This window comes from Balaenoptera ricei, chromosome 21 (genome assembly GCF_028023285.1).
Source record: "Balaenoptera ricei isolate mBalRic1 chromosome 21, mBalRic1.hap2, whole genome shotgun sequence".
Classification (NCBI taxonomy): domain Eukaryota; kingdom Metazoa; phylum Chordata; class Mammalia; order Artiodactyla; family Balaenopteridae; genus Balaenoptera; species Balaenoptera ricei.
The window spans coordinates 9,747,397-9,765,090 of record NC_082659.1 but is presented as its reverse complement, the minus strand read 5'-3'; the positions used below and the strand labels follow the sequence as shown (position 1 = coordinate 9,765,090).

Sequence of the window (17,694 nt, the reverse complement as noted above, 5' to 3'; positions counted from 1 at the left end):
CCATTACATTACTGATAATCTGCACAGAGACCCAATGACGGAAGGCATGTCCATACCAATGCAAAGGGGAGACGGGTAGTTCCAACGACGAACAGTCCCTGGCATACAGGAGATGTGGGAACGGCCCTGTTCAAGAGAAAATGAGATAAAACTCACATAACTGAACATAGAGTATTTAAGGCTTAAATGTTTGTGAGAATATCTGTACTTTCTTTGGTTTTCCCTTTTTGATTTAATTACAAATGCAAAAAAATCAGAACTCATGAAATCTACTAATGTGTGTTAATGAATCTCATATTTGGAATTAAAATAGAAAATAAAATCCATAATCACTGTGTTTCTTGTCACTGAAATCAAAATCTTGTAATGTCCCCTTCAACGGTCTTTATTTCTGCCAGGATGCTTCCCTAATGCTTACAATGTTGAACTGAATTGGTCAAAGTAAGTCTTTTTTTTAATCATCAAAAGTTACAGGTTTTGGTCTGAGAGGCTGAAAATGATTAGGAAATACTAGGTATTGATCTGAAGGGCGACATGTCAAAGGTAAGTAATCTGCTCATACAAAAGTTAACTTTCACGGTTGCCTACGCTTCACGTGCAACTCACATGACCTTTACGGTTCAGCAAAGAACTGGGTCAGTTCTTCCTTTATTGGAGAAAAAGGGAGACTTAATATTCATTTTATTATCAGACAGCCTCACAGCTGTCAGATTAACGTGTCTGCGATGAAATTAATCCTCATCATTCAGGGTCTCTTTATCCTCTAAATATATAAAGTTTTCAACTTTCAACCTTCAAAAAATCTGTCCTATTATTACTCTTTTAAAAATTAAACAGCAGCAGGTTAAATTCTCAGTGTTTCGTGCTAAAATCTCTTTTAAGATGAAAGAGAAGGTAGTGAACGGGCACCTCTGTGTGCAGACTATTCATTTTTACTTTTTTCCTTATTGTGACTTGGTGGTTTTATGTGCCAGGCATACTTACCCTGTGAATTTCCATTTGCCAAACAAAATTGGCATAGAGGCAGTTGAAAAACAAATCTTTAATTCATGTTAAATAATCTCAGCCATATTGGGAACGCATCAAACAAGAATTTGCACTAAGGCAGTTATCAATGACAAACCGATTCCCCAAGCTTAGGAAGGTTTCATACTCAATTCATGTGCCACAAAACTCATTTTCTCCTACTTCCTAATATTCTTAAAAGTTGTTACAGTAAAGGAAGACTACACTTATACTTAAAGAAGACACGCAGGATAATGCTTTTCCTGCCAAATTTCATGCTCTGTATCTCCTCATTCTCTGATCTATTACGTTATCTTTAATAAATTTCTTTCTGAATTTTGGATGAACATAAAGTACAAAAGCCTTTAAAGATATTTATGGAAGACTACCAATAAAATGGTCATTTATTACCAATCTAGGTCACATTCTGCTATTGATTTCAGCAAAGACATTTCATATTAGTGATTCCAGCTGAAATTTTTATAATGGATCCAAAACAAGACAGGAATCTGTGTATTTATTTACTAGCTTCAAATGGGAATTTTCGTTTTTTATCTTTTAAAAGAAAAGTAAAACAAGTCTAGAGAGAAGGAAATCATTAATCATTCAGATATCCGGGACTGACATTTGATGTGTCCTGTCTCTGCCACTTTATGCCTGAATCTCACTAGGCAGATGCATTTATAGACATTTGTACGTAAACCATAAAAGGAACAATGCTTTTCATGAATAATATGTAATTTATGCATGCTGTCATTCCAAATATACTAATGTGTTAGCAAAATTCCCAATTGTTAGCAACTTTTTAAAAAGTCCAGAATCCTTTTTAACTCATGTGAATGAGAGGCAGTCACAGCTTGTAAATTCAATGCTTGAAACTGTTATAAAGAAAAAAAAATCTTAGTTTGCATTTGAAAACCAGAGCTAAGTGGCCTGACCGGACTCTACAGATGTGTGTCTGTGGGCTTTTATCTCTAAGCAGCATATTAAACAATTCACTGTAAGAAATGTCTTTACTAAATCGCCCTTTCTAGTTTCTTCTCTGAGGGCTACAGAAGTCTTCCTGATGAAAGGATGCTGACAGGAACTGCAAAGTGCTGTCATAAACGTGTAGAAAGATGAACACACGTGAGCGAGAGAAAGTGTTAACGTGCGGGGATTTGGGAGAGGAGAGAGACAACATGATATTTACATGGTTTAAGTCAATTTATAAAGAAGTAAAAAAAACCCAAAAAGCATAAAAACGGCTTGTCAGTATAGAGTAAGGTATTCCTCTAAATGAAACCCCTGGGATGTGACTTATGATTCTTTCTGCTGTAACCCGTGAAACAGTAAGTTTCTTTCTTAAAGAATCAGTTAAAATGGCCTCGACGTGCTTGGTTAAAAGCTTGTTTCCATGGAAGAAGTTTTGGCAAAGTTTCTGCAGTAACTCCTGTTCTACTTTCCAAGTCTCTGCCCAAGTTTCTGCAGAGTCAAAGCAATTACTGTGATACCCACCAAGATCTATGAACGCAGGTTGTAGGTTGTTTTGATGAAGGCGGGTTTATATGCCGATGTTTGTTTATAATAATAGCTATACTGGCTTTCGTTTGCTGAGGTGTGTTAGGTGTTTTACTGATATTTTCTCAAACTTAAGACTGAGGCTGATTTCTGCAGGTGGTCCCTCCAGATGTGCCAGCTTGTCTGCCCAGCCCCTCCTCTCAGGCACTGGCTCACTCCCCTTCTCCATTAGGGAAAGATGTGCCCCCAGTGCCACACCATGAGGCTGACTGAGAGTAACACAGGTTCTGCACGTGAAGCACTTGCGGGCAGGCCATCAGCTTCCAGCGTTCGCTGCTGCTGCTCTAACTGGTCTCAGTTCTGCAAGGTATTTACCCCAGCACCCAGAAATGGGACAATAAGCAATGCTGTCACTGCACTGCTGCATCTGTGAAACTTCTCTCTGACGAGTACTCCAGCTTTTATTTAAGTCACTTACAGAATACAACTAAACATAATGTTCTTGAAATACTATCAGCTTCAGTGCTGTAATAAACATACAGCAAAAAGTACTCTATTACCTGAATTAACTGAAGTGTAGAAACCTAAGCAGGCTTAAATATGTCTGTTGGACTTTGGAATACACATGTTTAGATTTCAGTATTCATTGTTGGTAGGGAGAATTATATGTGGATTATGCTAGAGGACACAGATAAACTGTTCTGGGAGTATGCTTATTTGTGGCTAACCCAGAAAACAAATAACAGAAACATGACTCATGTTGCTATACATTGGTTTGTAAAATGTTTATTAAAACTTTACATACACAAATTTAATAAAAAAAATAAAAGACTATAAAAACTTCTGGGGGCTTCCCTGGTGGCGCAGTGGTTGAGAATCTGCCTGCCAATGCAGGGGCCACGGGTTTGAGCCCTGGTCTGGGAGGATCCCACATGCCGCGGAGCAACTAGGCCCGTGAGCCACAACTACTGAGCCTGCGCGTCTGGAGCCTGTGCTCCGCAACAAGAGAGGCCGCGATAGTGAGAGGCCCCCGCACCGCGACGAAGAGTGGCCCCCACTTGCCGCAACTAGAGAAAGCCCTCGCACAGAAACGAAGACCCAACACAGCCAAAAATAAATAAATAAATTTTTAAAAAAACAAAAAAAAACTTCTGCTTAACATTTCTTGAAAAGCATTTAACCCTATTATTTGAGCACCATATTTACCTGGCACACAAGTAGGCACTTGAAGATTTACTGAACTAAATCATAAGAACAGTTTGCAATGCAGGACAAGCATGGGACTCAGAGCCAACCCAATGATCGGGTTGCCAGGAGAGGACTGTTAAGGAGACCGTGTCAATGCTTTGTCCCTTAGAATTTTATCTAGTTATTGGGAGAATATACATTTTGAAATAAAAGTATTATGAAAATAATATGCTCAACCTTAAAAGGATGCTTTATCATTTAGAAGCTATTTCTGCATCATCATTACATTTACCTGTATGCATGGCTTAATATGACTACTTTGATTCACAAACTGAGTGAGAGAAACTAGATTAGGTCTCTGGGTGCAAATCTAGGGCTTTGTCTTAAGTGAGCTGGCTGAGGATTACCATGCTGAGCCCCTCTACTACCAAAAGCTCAAATAAAAAAATAAAATACCTGCAGCGTGTACCCAGGCTCGCACTGAAAGGACAGCACATCGTTCACCATGTATCGGTCTCCTGTTTTGATGCTATTGCTGGGAAGGGCTGGTTCTTGGCAAGCAGCAAGACCTACGGCTGGGGAAACGTAAAGAAAAACACAAGTTATGTAAAATGAACAATATTCTTATCATTGGAATAGCAAAATAGCGTTTTCTTATTGCTCTCCTCCTACAGAAATGAACAAAAACTCTCTCCCTTGTTTGTCTACCAAGACATTAACTTACAATCAGTTATGAGCTAAATCTTAAATATTAATTTATTTCGTTTCCATTGTGTAATGAAATTTCTTTAAAGAATAAAATTTGTTACTTCCACATTTAGTGTAAAACACTCCAATTCCAACGCATACACATTTTAAAATGTCTTTAAGGAAACTGTTTCCTATTATATGCAAATCCCCATGATATGGCTCTCTTGCTTTTTGTTTTTCTACAATAATTAGCAGTCTTTTTGAAATATTCTAAGTGTGAATCGGGAATTCTATCCTTCTGGAAAAACATAATATGAGAACAAATATTTTATATTCAATCTCTCTCTCTCTCATTTAAAGACAACAAACAAAATTCTCATGAACAGTTTGTTCTTTAGGTAAAAAGGACCAATATTTACAGGCCCTAAAGCTGTAATCAGGCACTTTCCTAGATGGAATTGCCTTTAGTTAAGACACTAACAAAATTTTTTAAAATGCGTCATATAATATTGGAATTCAGCTTAGAATATCAGATCAATGAATGCCAAGGACCACTTAACATTGATACTTATTTGTATAAGCCCTTATCATATGAATAATCAAAATATGTAGCTGTGGTATTTTATAGAATCAAAAATGTATTTGAAATGGTGCTAAAGATTTGGTGATTGCTAATAATCTTCCATGATTCTAGTACATCTTTTTCTCACATCCCAAGTTACCAAGCACTAATAGGTTATCCAGGGTGAGAAATGGGAGAGAAGGACTTCTTCAGAGCAGACCAGCTTAAAATCCTACACGTGCCCTTGGACTGAGACTTTGGTTCTTGTTCTCTTCATTAACATGAAGGAACTAATCAGGTTAACTAACTGACTGGGACTCTGAGTAACGGGGCGGGGCTGGGGGAGGGGAAGATTGTTCTTCCAGGACGTGAAGGCAGGTCTATGCAGCCACACAACTGTGGGTCCCAGTGCACAGTGAGGACGCATGCTGCCTGCCCTGCCCTCAGGACCGGGTCCACACCTGTGGGCACCCACTGCAGCTGGCACATCCCCTCTGCTCGTGTGCACGTTCCACTGTCCCCATCAGACTTCGAGGTCAGAGATGAAATTATTAAGAATTTCCAGATGGGCAACAGCATGCATGGGATGCCTCTGAGAGCGGGAGCTGGTGCCACTCCACGCGGTGCCAACTCAAGAGGCAGCCTTGGGGTCTGGACAGGCAGCACTTGCAGAAATCAAGGGCCAGGCAGTCCCTTGGAGACAAGGGACGAAGACAGTACTGCTTGCCAGTCACTCTCCTGGCTGCCTCACGTTGCTCTAATCCTCACAAGAACCTTAATGTAGACTCCGGTGTCTGACATTAAGGTCAAGGCAGAGCAAAGGGAGATGGGCAGGCCGAGGTTCCCAGGTGCAGGTGTGCAGACCCACCTGCCCACCTGGGTGAGCTAACAGTCAGTTTCCTCCACTGCCCTTCTTTTCAAAGTATGGTAAGTGTGGGAGCCTGTAAGAGATGCACACTGTGGATACCCCAGAACTATTGGACCAGAATCTGCCTGTTAACACCATCCCTGGTGATTCTTATGCATTAAAGTTTGAGAATCACCAGTTTGCCTCACTTTACCCCGGCACCTGAGAAGATGAAACAGAGAGGAGTCTTTATTTCTCATCATCAGTGAGATTGTTCACTTGAGAACATCATGCTATAGAAATTACACTGGATGGGCACCAGTGTATATAAACAGGATAATTTCAAGCCATGAAACACATGGATTCTGTCTGGGATGAGCAGGTGTGAGGTGTAGCATAATGTTTTTCTAAGCTGAAATTGATGTTCCTTAAATGGCTATACACTAAAAACTATAAAACACCATATGCATTAAGTGGCGATATTTTTTACTCCTAGTACAGAATTTTAAGCCATTTGGGGCTTTTCATAGATGATAAAATTGCTAAATATGGAAAAATACCATCACTTACACCTTTAACTTTTTTTATTGATATAAATCTAATTTATCTCCCTCTCCTTTATAACTTTAGAAAATAAACTGCAACTATATTTCAATTTCACCTTTTTTCCCCCAACACAGATTGGCATGAACTCCTACTGTATATCATTTATTTTTTATTTGACCCTAAAAAAATACATTTAAAATACTTTTGCCATAAAATTTCTAACTACAATTTAGAATACTAAAAAGATAAAGATATTTATGATTTTGAAACACATGATAAACATGCATTTTTTTGTCCAATATTTAGAGCAGGATAAGCAGGACCTTTGTAAATATAGTTAAACTAAGTTCGAACATTTTTTTTTTCAACTTATCATTGTCCTCATTTCAACTGGCATTGTGTATGGTTTTCAAACTTCACAATTCAAAAAAAATATGTTGTTCTAACTGGACAGCTTAAAACAATAATGAATATAATAATCAAAGAGAGAGGAAAGCAGACCAAATGGAGAGATCAACAGAGTTGGGTTATTTGGCAGCTGCAAAGAAGTCGAAGAACAGATATGTAGAAACATGAGCATTAGGTACATGACAGGTCATCATAAACACTATAGGGAATATATTGGCTACTCCTTCATTTTGAAATGAAAAAATTTGTTGAGTACATTGTTCATTGTAACCAATTAAAGAACCATTCCTTTGCATAAGCACACCCTAAGACAGAAGTGTTGTTCACAATCTCTGTAAACCCATAATCCAAAAATTGTATTAAAGGTCAGACAATGTGCTGGAAAACAGGTGAAGAAAGAAATCACAATTTCACCTAGGGAGACCTGATGGGAGGATGACAATAGATGAAGTAAATGTCAAATGTCATGATCACATAGATCTAAACCTACATGTGTCACCCTGTACACTCAGACTTCTATACAACATTGTTCAATGTCCACACATCTTATTGACATCAAAGAGTAGCTGTAAAGAAAGCCCCTTTAATTAAGAAAAAGTATCCAAAGAAAAGAAACTACTTTTTTATTCATTGTCTAAGAAGTTTAGTGTATATGTGGAGCTAAAAATATTTTCTCTTACCTGTCAACTGTTGGCTGGTTCAGTCCACATAATAAATGCTATTCTATTCCTTCGATTTAATAGATCATAAGGTCTCATTAAAGCATAGGGATTGTGTGTCCAGTGTCAAGAGAAGCAATCCCATGAATTTGGGGGGGAGTAGAATTTTTAAATGTGATTGAAGTTATTATTAGTTTAAAACAGACTGTTATAACTTTAAGACGTTTTATGTAATTGCAGTTGTAACCACAACGAAAACATCTAATACACACAAAGAGAAGTTATGTCACTACAAAAGAATAAATGAGACAAAAAAAATGGAGTAAGAGGAAAATAGAGACAAAAATGTTATAAGACATACAGAAAACAAAGACACAGATTGGCAGAATGGATTAAAAAGAAGTTCCAGGCATATGCTATCTACGATTTACTCATTTTAGATCTAAGTACACATGTAGTCTAAAAGTGAAAGGACTGAAAAAGGTATTTCATGCAAAAAGGAACCTAAAGAGATCAGGGATGGCCATACTTAGAACAGATTTTAAAACAAAAACTGTCACAGAGACAAAGAAGGACATTATATAATAATAAAAGGATCAATTCACCAAGGAGATATAACAATAATAAATATATATGCACCTGACACTGGAACTGCCAAATAAGTGAAGCAAACACTGACAGACCTGAAGGGAGAAATAGACACAAACACAAGAATAGTATGAACCTTCAATATCCCACTTTCAGTTATGGATAGAACAGCCAGATAGAAGATAAGGGACAGAAGACTTGAACAACACTAAAGCCCATTTAGACCCAAGCGATATATACAGAATACTCCACCCAAAGAAGCAGAACACATATTCTTCTCTGGTGTACATGGAACATTCTCCAAGATAGGCCACATGTTAGGCCACAGAACACGTCTAAACAAATTTTAAAAAACTGAAATCACACAAAGTATTTTCATCAATCACTTTAGAATGAAACAAGAAATCAATAGCAAATAGGTGGAAATTAAAGAACTCAATCTTAAACTCAACAAATAGGTCAAAGAACAAATCACAAGAGAATTTACCAAATATCTGGAGACATGAAAACAAAAACACAACATATAAAAACTTACAGGATGCAGTAAAAGCAGTACTAAAAGGGCAGTTTATAGCTGTTAATGCTTACATCATAAAAGAAAAATGATCTCAAATAAACACCCTAACTTTATACCTCAAGGAACTAGAAAAAGAACAAACTAAACCAAAAGTTAGCATAAGGAAGAAAATAATAAAGATTAGAGGAGAAGTCAATAAAATAGAGAATATGAAACAGTGGAAAACATCAACAAGACCAAAAGTATTTTTTTTTAAATATCAACAAAATCAACAAACCCTTAGATAGACTGAGAAAAAAGTTTTAAAAGACTCAAATAATTAAATTTAGAAATTAAAGGCATTTAAAAAAACTATGAACACGTGTACACCAATGAAATGGATAACCTAGAAGAAATGGATAAATCCCAAGAAATATACAACCTACCAAGTATCATGAAGAAATAACAATTCTGAACAGACCTATCATTAGTAAGGACGCCCAAACCCAAGGGCCTTCTTACTTCGTCCTTGTCCACACTCTGCATCCATCAGCAGACCTGTCAGTTCTACCTACCATGTGCATCTCACATCCTTGTTTCTCCTGCATCCCACCTCCTCTGAGCCACAGAACTGAGCTTCCTCTGAGCCTGTTGACAACTGCAACAACTGTTTATCCAATGAGGATACCCCCTCTCTTGTCACTGTCCAAGTGGGTCTCTACTCAACAACCTAATTGATCTGGTTGAAGGATAAATCAGATGATGTTACTTCCCTGATGGAAACCGTTCAATGTCTTCCAACTGTTCTCAGGATAAAATCCTGGGCTACAAGGGGGAGAACATTCTCTCTCTGGCTCACTCTTTCAATTCTGTTTCCTGCCTCTCTTCTGACTGTCCACAAGGCTCCCTCTAGTCTAGACATTTTTTTCTTTTTTCGGCTTCATGAGTACAATAGGTGCCTTTCTACCTGGGGTACCCCTTGATAGTTTCCTTTGACTACAATGCATTTTCCTTAAGTCTTTTTGTGGTTGAATAATGTCCATTGTTTCATCCTTCCTTCAATAAATATTGTCAATGAAAAATAGAGCACCACAGTTACTCTGCACCTCAGAATCCTGCTTATTTGCTTCAAGGTGCTTAACACAATCTATAACCATCATGGTGTTTCCTTATATATTATGCCCCCACCACTAGAATATAAATTCTGCATAAGCAGAGACCACGTATGGTTGTCTCATCATGACTCTGTCTATGGAGGCTAGAGGCTACAGCAGGCATATAACAGATGCTCCAATAAATGGGGATGAACGCAGCAACATCCACAACTTATTTTCGGGGGACAGGGATGAGGGGGCAATCATCACCAAGAGGAGATGAGTCTCAAATGAGTTACAAGGGTGGATGCACCAAGTGACAACTGATAATTTGAAACCAAACTCCTTTTCATGCGGGCAACTCTCCGAGTAATGGGCAGAGTGAGTAGCAGTAGCATTTCTTTAATGATTGACGATCCTCTCAAGCAGCAACCAAAGACTAGCTGATAAATACAGAGTTAATGTTGGGACCCACCTCTTAAATCAGTGGCAGGGACAGTAGATGATGGTCCAAAGAGTCTAGGATTAAGCGTCAGTTCTGTACACTCCACCCTTCCCCTTCCCAAACCCATTAATGCCTGAAATTCCAAAGACTATCAAAGGACAACAGGAAAACTGTACTCTAATCCCTTTATTTTAGGAGAGTCAACTAAAGAACCCAGGGATTAAGTAGTTTATATTGCACCTTTCACTAAAATTTAATACTTGTTAAAATGCCAAAACATCACTGTTAGGAGAAAAGTTTTAATCAGTTACAAGTTTTTTGTGTGTATTACATTCAACCCCAAATAAATCTGGGATTCTCTTGTTACCCACCAAACAAAGTTCTGTTACTACTGAATGCCCAGAATAGTCTTGTAAGAGAGACTTCACATTACCAGAAGGGTATCTGGAACATTCTGTGATGTTAGGTAGAAGTCAAGATATACAAGACTTTAAACTCTTCCATGGTCCTTGGTGCAATTAGAACTTGGTATGAAATGAGGAAGACATGAATTATCAATTGATGTTAATGAAAGCAATTTTAATAGGAGGCAGGAGTTGAAAGGGTCTCAGGAGATTCTTTGAAATAAAAGCACTTAGATAAATTTTATGGATCAACAAATGATTGATATAGAGTTAAATACAAGAAGATAACTTCATTACACCCCTGAATGGACACAGTTTACAGGATGCCCGCTCTGGTGGAGGTACAGCGCTGTCTTCCGTGGATGCACAAGATGAACTCTCCATAAATGCACCCAGGGGTATATGAGGTGTTATCTTGTCCAACCTTTCATTTCCTGTGATTTTTACTCATGCCCGCCATTCAAGTTGAGAAACCTTATTAGTATTATTAATATAGTATTAAAGTGTCATTAAAACATGCATTAATAATTTGCATGTATTTATAAGGATTACTGTAATTGCAGAGGGCTATTTCAAGCTGTCAGTCTTCAAGTATGATAACATCTCACTAAAAATGTGTAGTACTTTTCATTTCAAAAACTTAAGGCATTTTCCAGAATTTTAATCCTCATTACATACTTCCTTCTGAGTGCCTGTTTTGAAATGAGTCCACAAAGGAAATGAAATGTAGTACTTACTTGATCACTGAAAACAAACAGAATGCAAGTATTTGAAAAGCACATCCATAATAAACATAGCTTTATAGTGATAATATTCTGTTGACCATCAGCTTAGACCCCCGTAGGAATTAATGCAGTTCACTATACTATGTTCTCACCATTATATCAAAAACTGACATATGATTGTCATATAAAGTTCACTTCTGAATTTTCTAGAAAACCTTTTTTGAATACAACTTCAATTGTAAATTATAAGTATGTTTTAGAATACAGACAAGCAAGGAACTTATCTCTTTTAATTACTGCATTTTCATTTTTTTAAAGATAATTAAATAAATTCTATTTCCTTTTTTCGCTTTTATTGCCAGAAATTTAAAGCTAAATTTAGTGCCTAACAATACCAATTATTTTAATATAGGGGGCTAGTATATTTATATCTTTCCCTTTAGTTGCCTTTTAAAATTTTCTTTCTTTTAATAATTTCTTTGTTGTATACTTATTTTTATTTTAAGTTGCACCAAATACTTGAAGAACGGACAGGTTATCTTTTTTTCTAATCTATTTTTTATTCATCTGAGTATTTATCGTTTGAGTGAGATCTTATAAAATTCATGCTATATAATGCTATATAATATTATTTTTCATTATATACATAACTACAAATTAAATACATATGAAAAGGACTTCATCATGTATAATAAGTTTTGAACTTGTACTTGAAATACTACTACTATATTACAGTCAGCTCTAGGTCAAATAATATTTGAGAAAAAATTTGTCTGATAATAGTAAAATACTTTATATTTATTTTATAATAATCATTTTAACTAATGACAATTAATACACCGAACTTGCAAGCATGCTAAAATGTGAAAAAAACCTCCATTTGACTCTACCTTGTAAAGGATAAGCATTCATTTCAAACAATGAAAGAGTTACTATATTTACTTTTCTCTGAAATTTTTATTGTTTTTTCATAATAACTACAAATCACTAATTCAAACTCCTCTCTTTTTCAGAATAAATATATTGTAAATGTGTTACTGCAATATTATTGTCTTTTTATAAAAAAAAAAAAATTATTGTCTCTTTCTCTCTCTTACACGAGGCTGTCATGGCCATAGCTTACATGTTCCAGGCTCTGACCCATCTGTATAATGTTCTGCATCAAAGGGCCAGAGTCTTAGACATGGGAGAATGGCTTCCACATCAGACCATGTCCTCTGCTGGGCTACTGTTTAAGAGTAGAATAGCTAACTTTCTGCTTTGTAGGACATCTGAAATTCACACTGCACAGTAGCTTCTCTATTTCACTTGCCTTCCAGGGGTCAAATGTCATATCTCATAGACTCTAGAAATATTTTGTTAACTCCAATGGGTTTCCCAGTAGAGAGTGTGAGAGGAAAAAGGTCTCAACAAAGACAGTGAAATAAAAAAAACTTTCATATATAGAATTATTTTGGTGCTGTTTGGACTCAGTGCCATATATCAGCACTAAATAGGCTTGAATAATTGCAGAAGTCTTTCACTTGAGGTCAAACACACTCATTGGGTTTATGACATTAATCTGGCATAGATGCCATTCGATGAGGTCTTATATGGTTCCCTGCAGACCCAGAAATTAAGTATCTTCCAACATAGCAAGACAGAACTATGTGTAAGCTCAGGCACAATACCAGTCTAATTCAATAAAGAAGGTTTTAGTAATGTAAAGTGTGACTGTTAAACAAGCACTGCTATGTGTAAAACTCGAGATAAGTAGTTTCTATTTCAAGCAACCTCTAAAGGGAGATTGTCTCAACTAGATGGGTTTATTCTGCTAATAATGTATTTGTAATGTAAATATATATTACATTTAATTCTATATAATTTATCTGTAAATATCTCTGAATTTGTTCACAGTTATGAAGAAACCTATCTCACTACTTTAAAGTTACGTGTACTAGATAGATAGATGATAGTTATAGATAGATGGATAGATAATTTTGTTTAAAAACTGGACATTCAAGAAAAGTTTCTCTATGGTTAATCTAAATAAATAATTTTAGTATTCATCTAGCCTTGAACTAGAGCAATTTTAAAACCCATAAAAAGACTTCCACTTCTACTTGGGATATAGAAATCTGTAAAATACAACCTCACTCCCACTTTAACAATGAGAAAAATCTGAACTATAAAATCATAACCTTTCTTGAACTCATCAGGGAGCTGAGGTTTCAGGTACGCAGGTGACATCAGTTCCAAAGGATTAGTGCCTACAAGGAGGCGGAGGACACACAAACTGTCACTGTGACAGATCACAGGAGAGAAAGGACCAACTCACATACAGGCAATGACACATCAGCTAACGTTTTAGCAAATGGCCCGTACCTGAGCATGGGTCTCCAGTAGCTCAGGGCCCCAGACAGAGGGGAGTCTGCCCTTCCTTCCACATGCCTCCATTGACTAATTAAGAGAGATACTGGGGGCATGGTAGGAGCCTGGAGTGAGCCTCTCCCTTACCACCACCAAATATCAATGTTTCTGTGGAGAGGGGCATGAAATCCGATGCACTTCCCGAACCCTTTCACTTTTAGGAAACAAAAGTGTTAAACCACTGGGGGAAGAGCAGCAAAACCTGTTCCCTCCAGGGCACAGGAAAAGGGGCACTGCAGCTTGGAGAAAGGTGTACGAAAAAAGAAAGTCTACATGTGGGGTGTGGCAGGAAAGCCAGTATGAGCTTAAGACGCTATATCAGCACCAAGACCATGGTCTTCTAGCACTAGGGAACAGTCAGCAAACGCTCCTCAAAGACCAACCACACGTAGACCCTGATGACCTTGGGAGGGGGGCAAGAATGCTGAGAACACCCCACCCCACTCTGTGCAGACTCTCAAGGTTTGACTTAGGCTGGAAGAGAATCACAGAGCAACTCTGACTCCAGTGTAAGCTTAACACAGAGCGACAAGCAACAGCGTCTACTACTGGGGGAGATGCCACCTCTTTTGAAAAGGTGTTTAGGGAGGACTGACAGCTCAGAGTGGAGTAACGACACTGAGAAAAAGCCCCCAGTTAGGCACTTGGCAGTGCCAGCTCACCACTGAGGAATTTGATGCTCTGAAAGTAACCATAGCGACAACAAAACTCAAACCCAGTGCAACTCCTGATTCAACAGGCTAACAAAAGTGGTGCCCATTCCCAGGCACAAATATTAACCGCAATCTCTATGGTTCTACTTGTGGTGTCCACCTTTAATAAAATATTCAAGAAATAACAACCCTTTGCCTAGAGATGAAGTAAGTAACCAGACTCTGCATACTCATATAGTGGAAATATAAGACAGGGATATTAAATATAAAAAATATGTTAAAAGATCTAGTGGAAAAGATAGCATGCATGAAGAGATGGAGTAATTACTGACGAGAGACAATAATTATAAGAAAGAATCAAGTGGAAATTCAAGGGGCAAAACACAATATCAGAGATGAAGAATTATTTCAATAGACTCATTAGCAGACTTAACACAGCTGAGGAAAGATTCAGAGAATCAAAGGTTAATAGCAACTACATAAACTGGAAAACAAAGAAAAAAGAGTGAATAAAACAGAACTGAGGAACAAGAACTGTGATACAATATCAACAGGCCTAATAGACATGTAATTAGAGTCCCAAAAGAAACAGGAAAAGAGAATGGGGGAAAAGAAATATTTGTAATGATAATGGTCAACAATTTTTCATAAATAATAAAAGACATCAAACCTTAGATCCAAGAATATAAGTGTACCCTGAACAGGATGAATATCAAGCGCATGCGTACGCGTGCACACACACACAAATCCATCTAGACATACCATAGTCTACCTGATGAAAATAAAGAAAAATTCTTAAAGGAAGCCAGAGAACAGGGACAAATGCATAGCCATAAGAAATACAGCTTACTTCTCATCACAAACTATGAAATAAGAAGACAATGAAGTGGCATTTTTAACATACCGAAAAGAACTTTCAACCCAGATTTCTACACCCAGCCAAAATATTTTTCAAAAATGAAGGTAAAATGATGACTTTCAGAAAAACAAAAGCTGGGAGAATTCATTGTCTGCAGACCTGCACTAGAAGAAGAGTCAAAAGGAGTTCTTCACACAGAAAAATTTTAGACAGAAACTTGGATTCACCCAAAGAAATAAAGAGCTCCAAAGATGCTAAAAACAGGTAAATATAAAATATTTAGTTTTCTCATTTTTATCCATTCTGAAAGATCAATATCTAAAGCAAAAACAGTAAATATGTTTTGTGGGCTTTATAACACGTAAAAATAATACAGAAGACAATAATAACATAAAGGATGGAAAGAGGAAATTAGAAGTATATGCCTGTAAGTTTCACTACCCATTAAGTGACATAATATTATTTGCAGGTAAGCTGTGTTATATTAAAGATGCATATTTTAAACTTGTCTAGGGAGACCATTAACATTTTTAAGAGTTTATCTAATAAGTCCATAGTGGAGATAAATTGGAGCAATAAAAAGACTCAGTTAAACCAAAAGCTGTCAGGAAAAGAGGGAAAAAATCAACAAGATACAAATAGGATCAGTACAAACACTCCAACAGGGCTCATGTGTTTAATCTTATTTGTCCTCCTCCCACCAAATTCCACTGAAATAAACTTGTTTATAAATATTCACATATACAATTGGCCTCTGTATCCATGGGTTCTGAATCTGTTGATTCAACCAACCACGGTTCAAAAATTTTTGAAAAAACACATTCCAGAAAGTTCCAAAAAAGCAAAACTTGAATTTGACGCAGGTTGGCAACAATTGACATAGTATTTCCTTTCTATTTACAACTATTTATGTAGCATTTACATCATATTAGTTATTATAAGTAATCTAGAGATGATTTAAAGTATATGAGAGAATGTGCATAGGTTAGGTGTAAATGCAACAGCATTTCATTTAAGGGACCAGAAAACCTGTGGATTCTGGTATCCATGAGGGGAGTCGGTGGGGGGGGGGGGGGTTCCTGGAGCCAATGCCCCATGGATACTGAGGCAAGACTGTATATATTGTTTCATGTTGAATCCAAGAACAGTTACTGCCATATTGTTCCCCAGGAGCAGGTTCCATGCTATATACCTCAAGGTCAGATTTTGTATTTTCCAAGATAAACCAACATCATCATCGTTCCCATATCTATAATTTAAAGTTCCCAGAAATCTAAAGTTTTCGTTTGGTTCTTTTTCTTCAGATCGGAGCTCAGAGCAAGAGTGAGGCTTGTATCCTTCTGCTGCCTAACTCAAGTTTCCAATCAAGTCCAATAATATAAAAGCTGGCTAGATGGCTACAGGCTTGTATGAAGCATTCAAAGATGCTGGTCTTTTGACCTTTTAGCTGGATCGTACAAGATCACAGAGAATCTAGATCACACATACCACACCGGACCTCCTGGGAATCACTTTCGCTATCATTAATATTTTACAACTCATCCCTTCAGATAAAGTGTTTGTTTTTTGTTTGAGAAGTTCCTATCAGTGTTTGTTTGGAATTATGGACCGTTAAAATTAACAGGGCCTAGCCTTCACCTCCATATGCGAAACTCAGACTCCTCAGATGGAAGCAGGCGTGGACTTGCCATACAGCTCAGGTTTTAGGGCCAGAGCTGGATCTAGAACTGGATCTAGAACTGGATCTCCAAGACTGACTCCCAAGCTTCTTTATCTTCCACATGCCATTCAGCTACTAGTGACAGGTGGTGTCACCACCTGTAAAGAAGTGCAGTCTGTGTGCTCTTTCTGATTGGACAGTTGGGATATTTGGACAGGTGCTCAGTAAACTGCATTTGTGATGAAACACATCTGTGTCTACCTGTGTTCATTCTGTAAGTCATTAGCAGTCTGACTCTGACCTGGGCAGGCTGAACACATGCTAGGTTCTGTTCCTTCTCCTTTAAAAACTGAGCATACCTCAAAAATGGTGTTTTTTGAGGACAAATGAGTAAGCAGCCATAACACGTTTAGGGCAGGACCAGGCATAAATGTGTGCTTGTTGTTGTTTTTACTATTATTACATGGATATATATTGTAGCAAAAAGTCTGAATTTAGAGACGTGTGGATTGGCAATGCACATTTTAAGGTTGATGCAAAAATATGTTAATAGATTAAGAATATTAGATAATCTTTTTAATTATTTATTTATTTATTTATTTTTGGCTGTGTTGGGTCTTCGGTTCGTGCGAGGGCTTTCTCTAGTTACGGCAAGTGGTGGCCACTCCTCATCGCGGTGCGGGGACCGCTCTTCATCGCGGTGCGCGGGCCTTTCACTATCGCGGCCCCTCCCGTTGCGGGGCACAGGCTCCAGACGCGCAGGCTCAGTAGTTGTGGCTCACGGGCCCAGCCGCTCCGTGGCATGTGGGATCTTCCCAGACCAGGGCTCGAACCCGTGTCCCCTGCATTAGCAGGCAGATTCTCAACCACTGCGCCACCAGGGAAGCCCTAGATAATCTTTTGAAAACTTACTTCAACAGTCCTTCTGCTGTTTAGTGTTCACCTTAATAAGATTA

General features: G+C 37.6%; 1 protein-coding gene across 1 annotated transcript in view; it reads right to left on the bottom strand.

The window, feature by feature from the left end:
- The window catches only part of CSMD1 (CUB and Sushi multiple domains 1), a 1,821,295-nt gene that overhangs the window by 157,958 nt on the left and 1,645,643 nt on the right, over positions 1-17,694 (bottom strand). Inside the window, exons 38-39 of the mRNA XM_059909813.1 lie at positions 4,150-4,268; positions 57-126 (exon numbers count right to left, since the gene is read on the bottom strand). Of these exons, the coding sequence (XP_059765796.1) occupies positions 57-126; positions 4,150-4,268 (189 nt within the window). The remainder of the gene's footprint in view (positions 1-56; positions 127-4,149; positions 4,269-17,694) is intronic.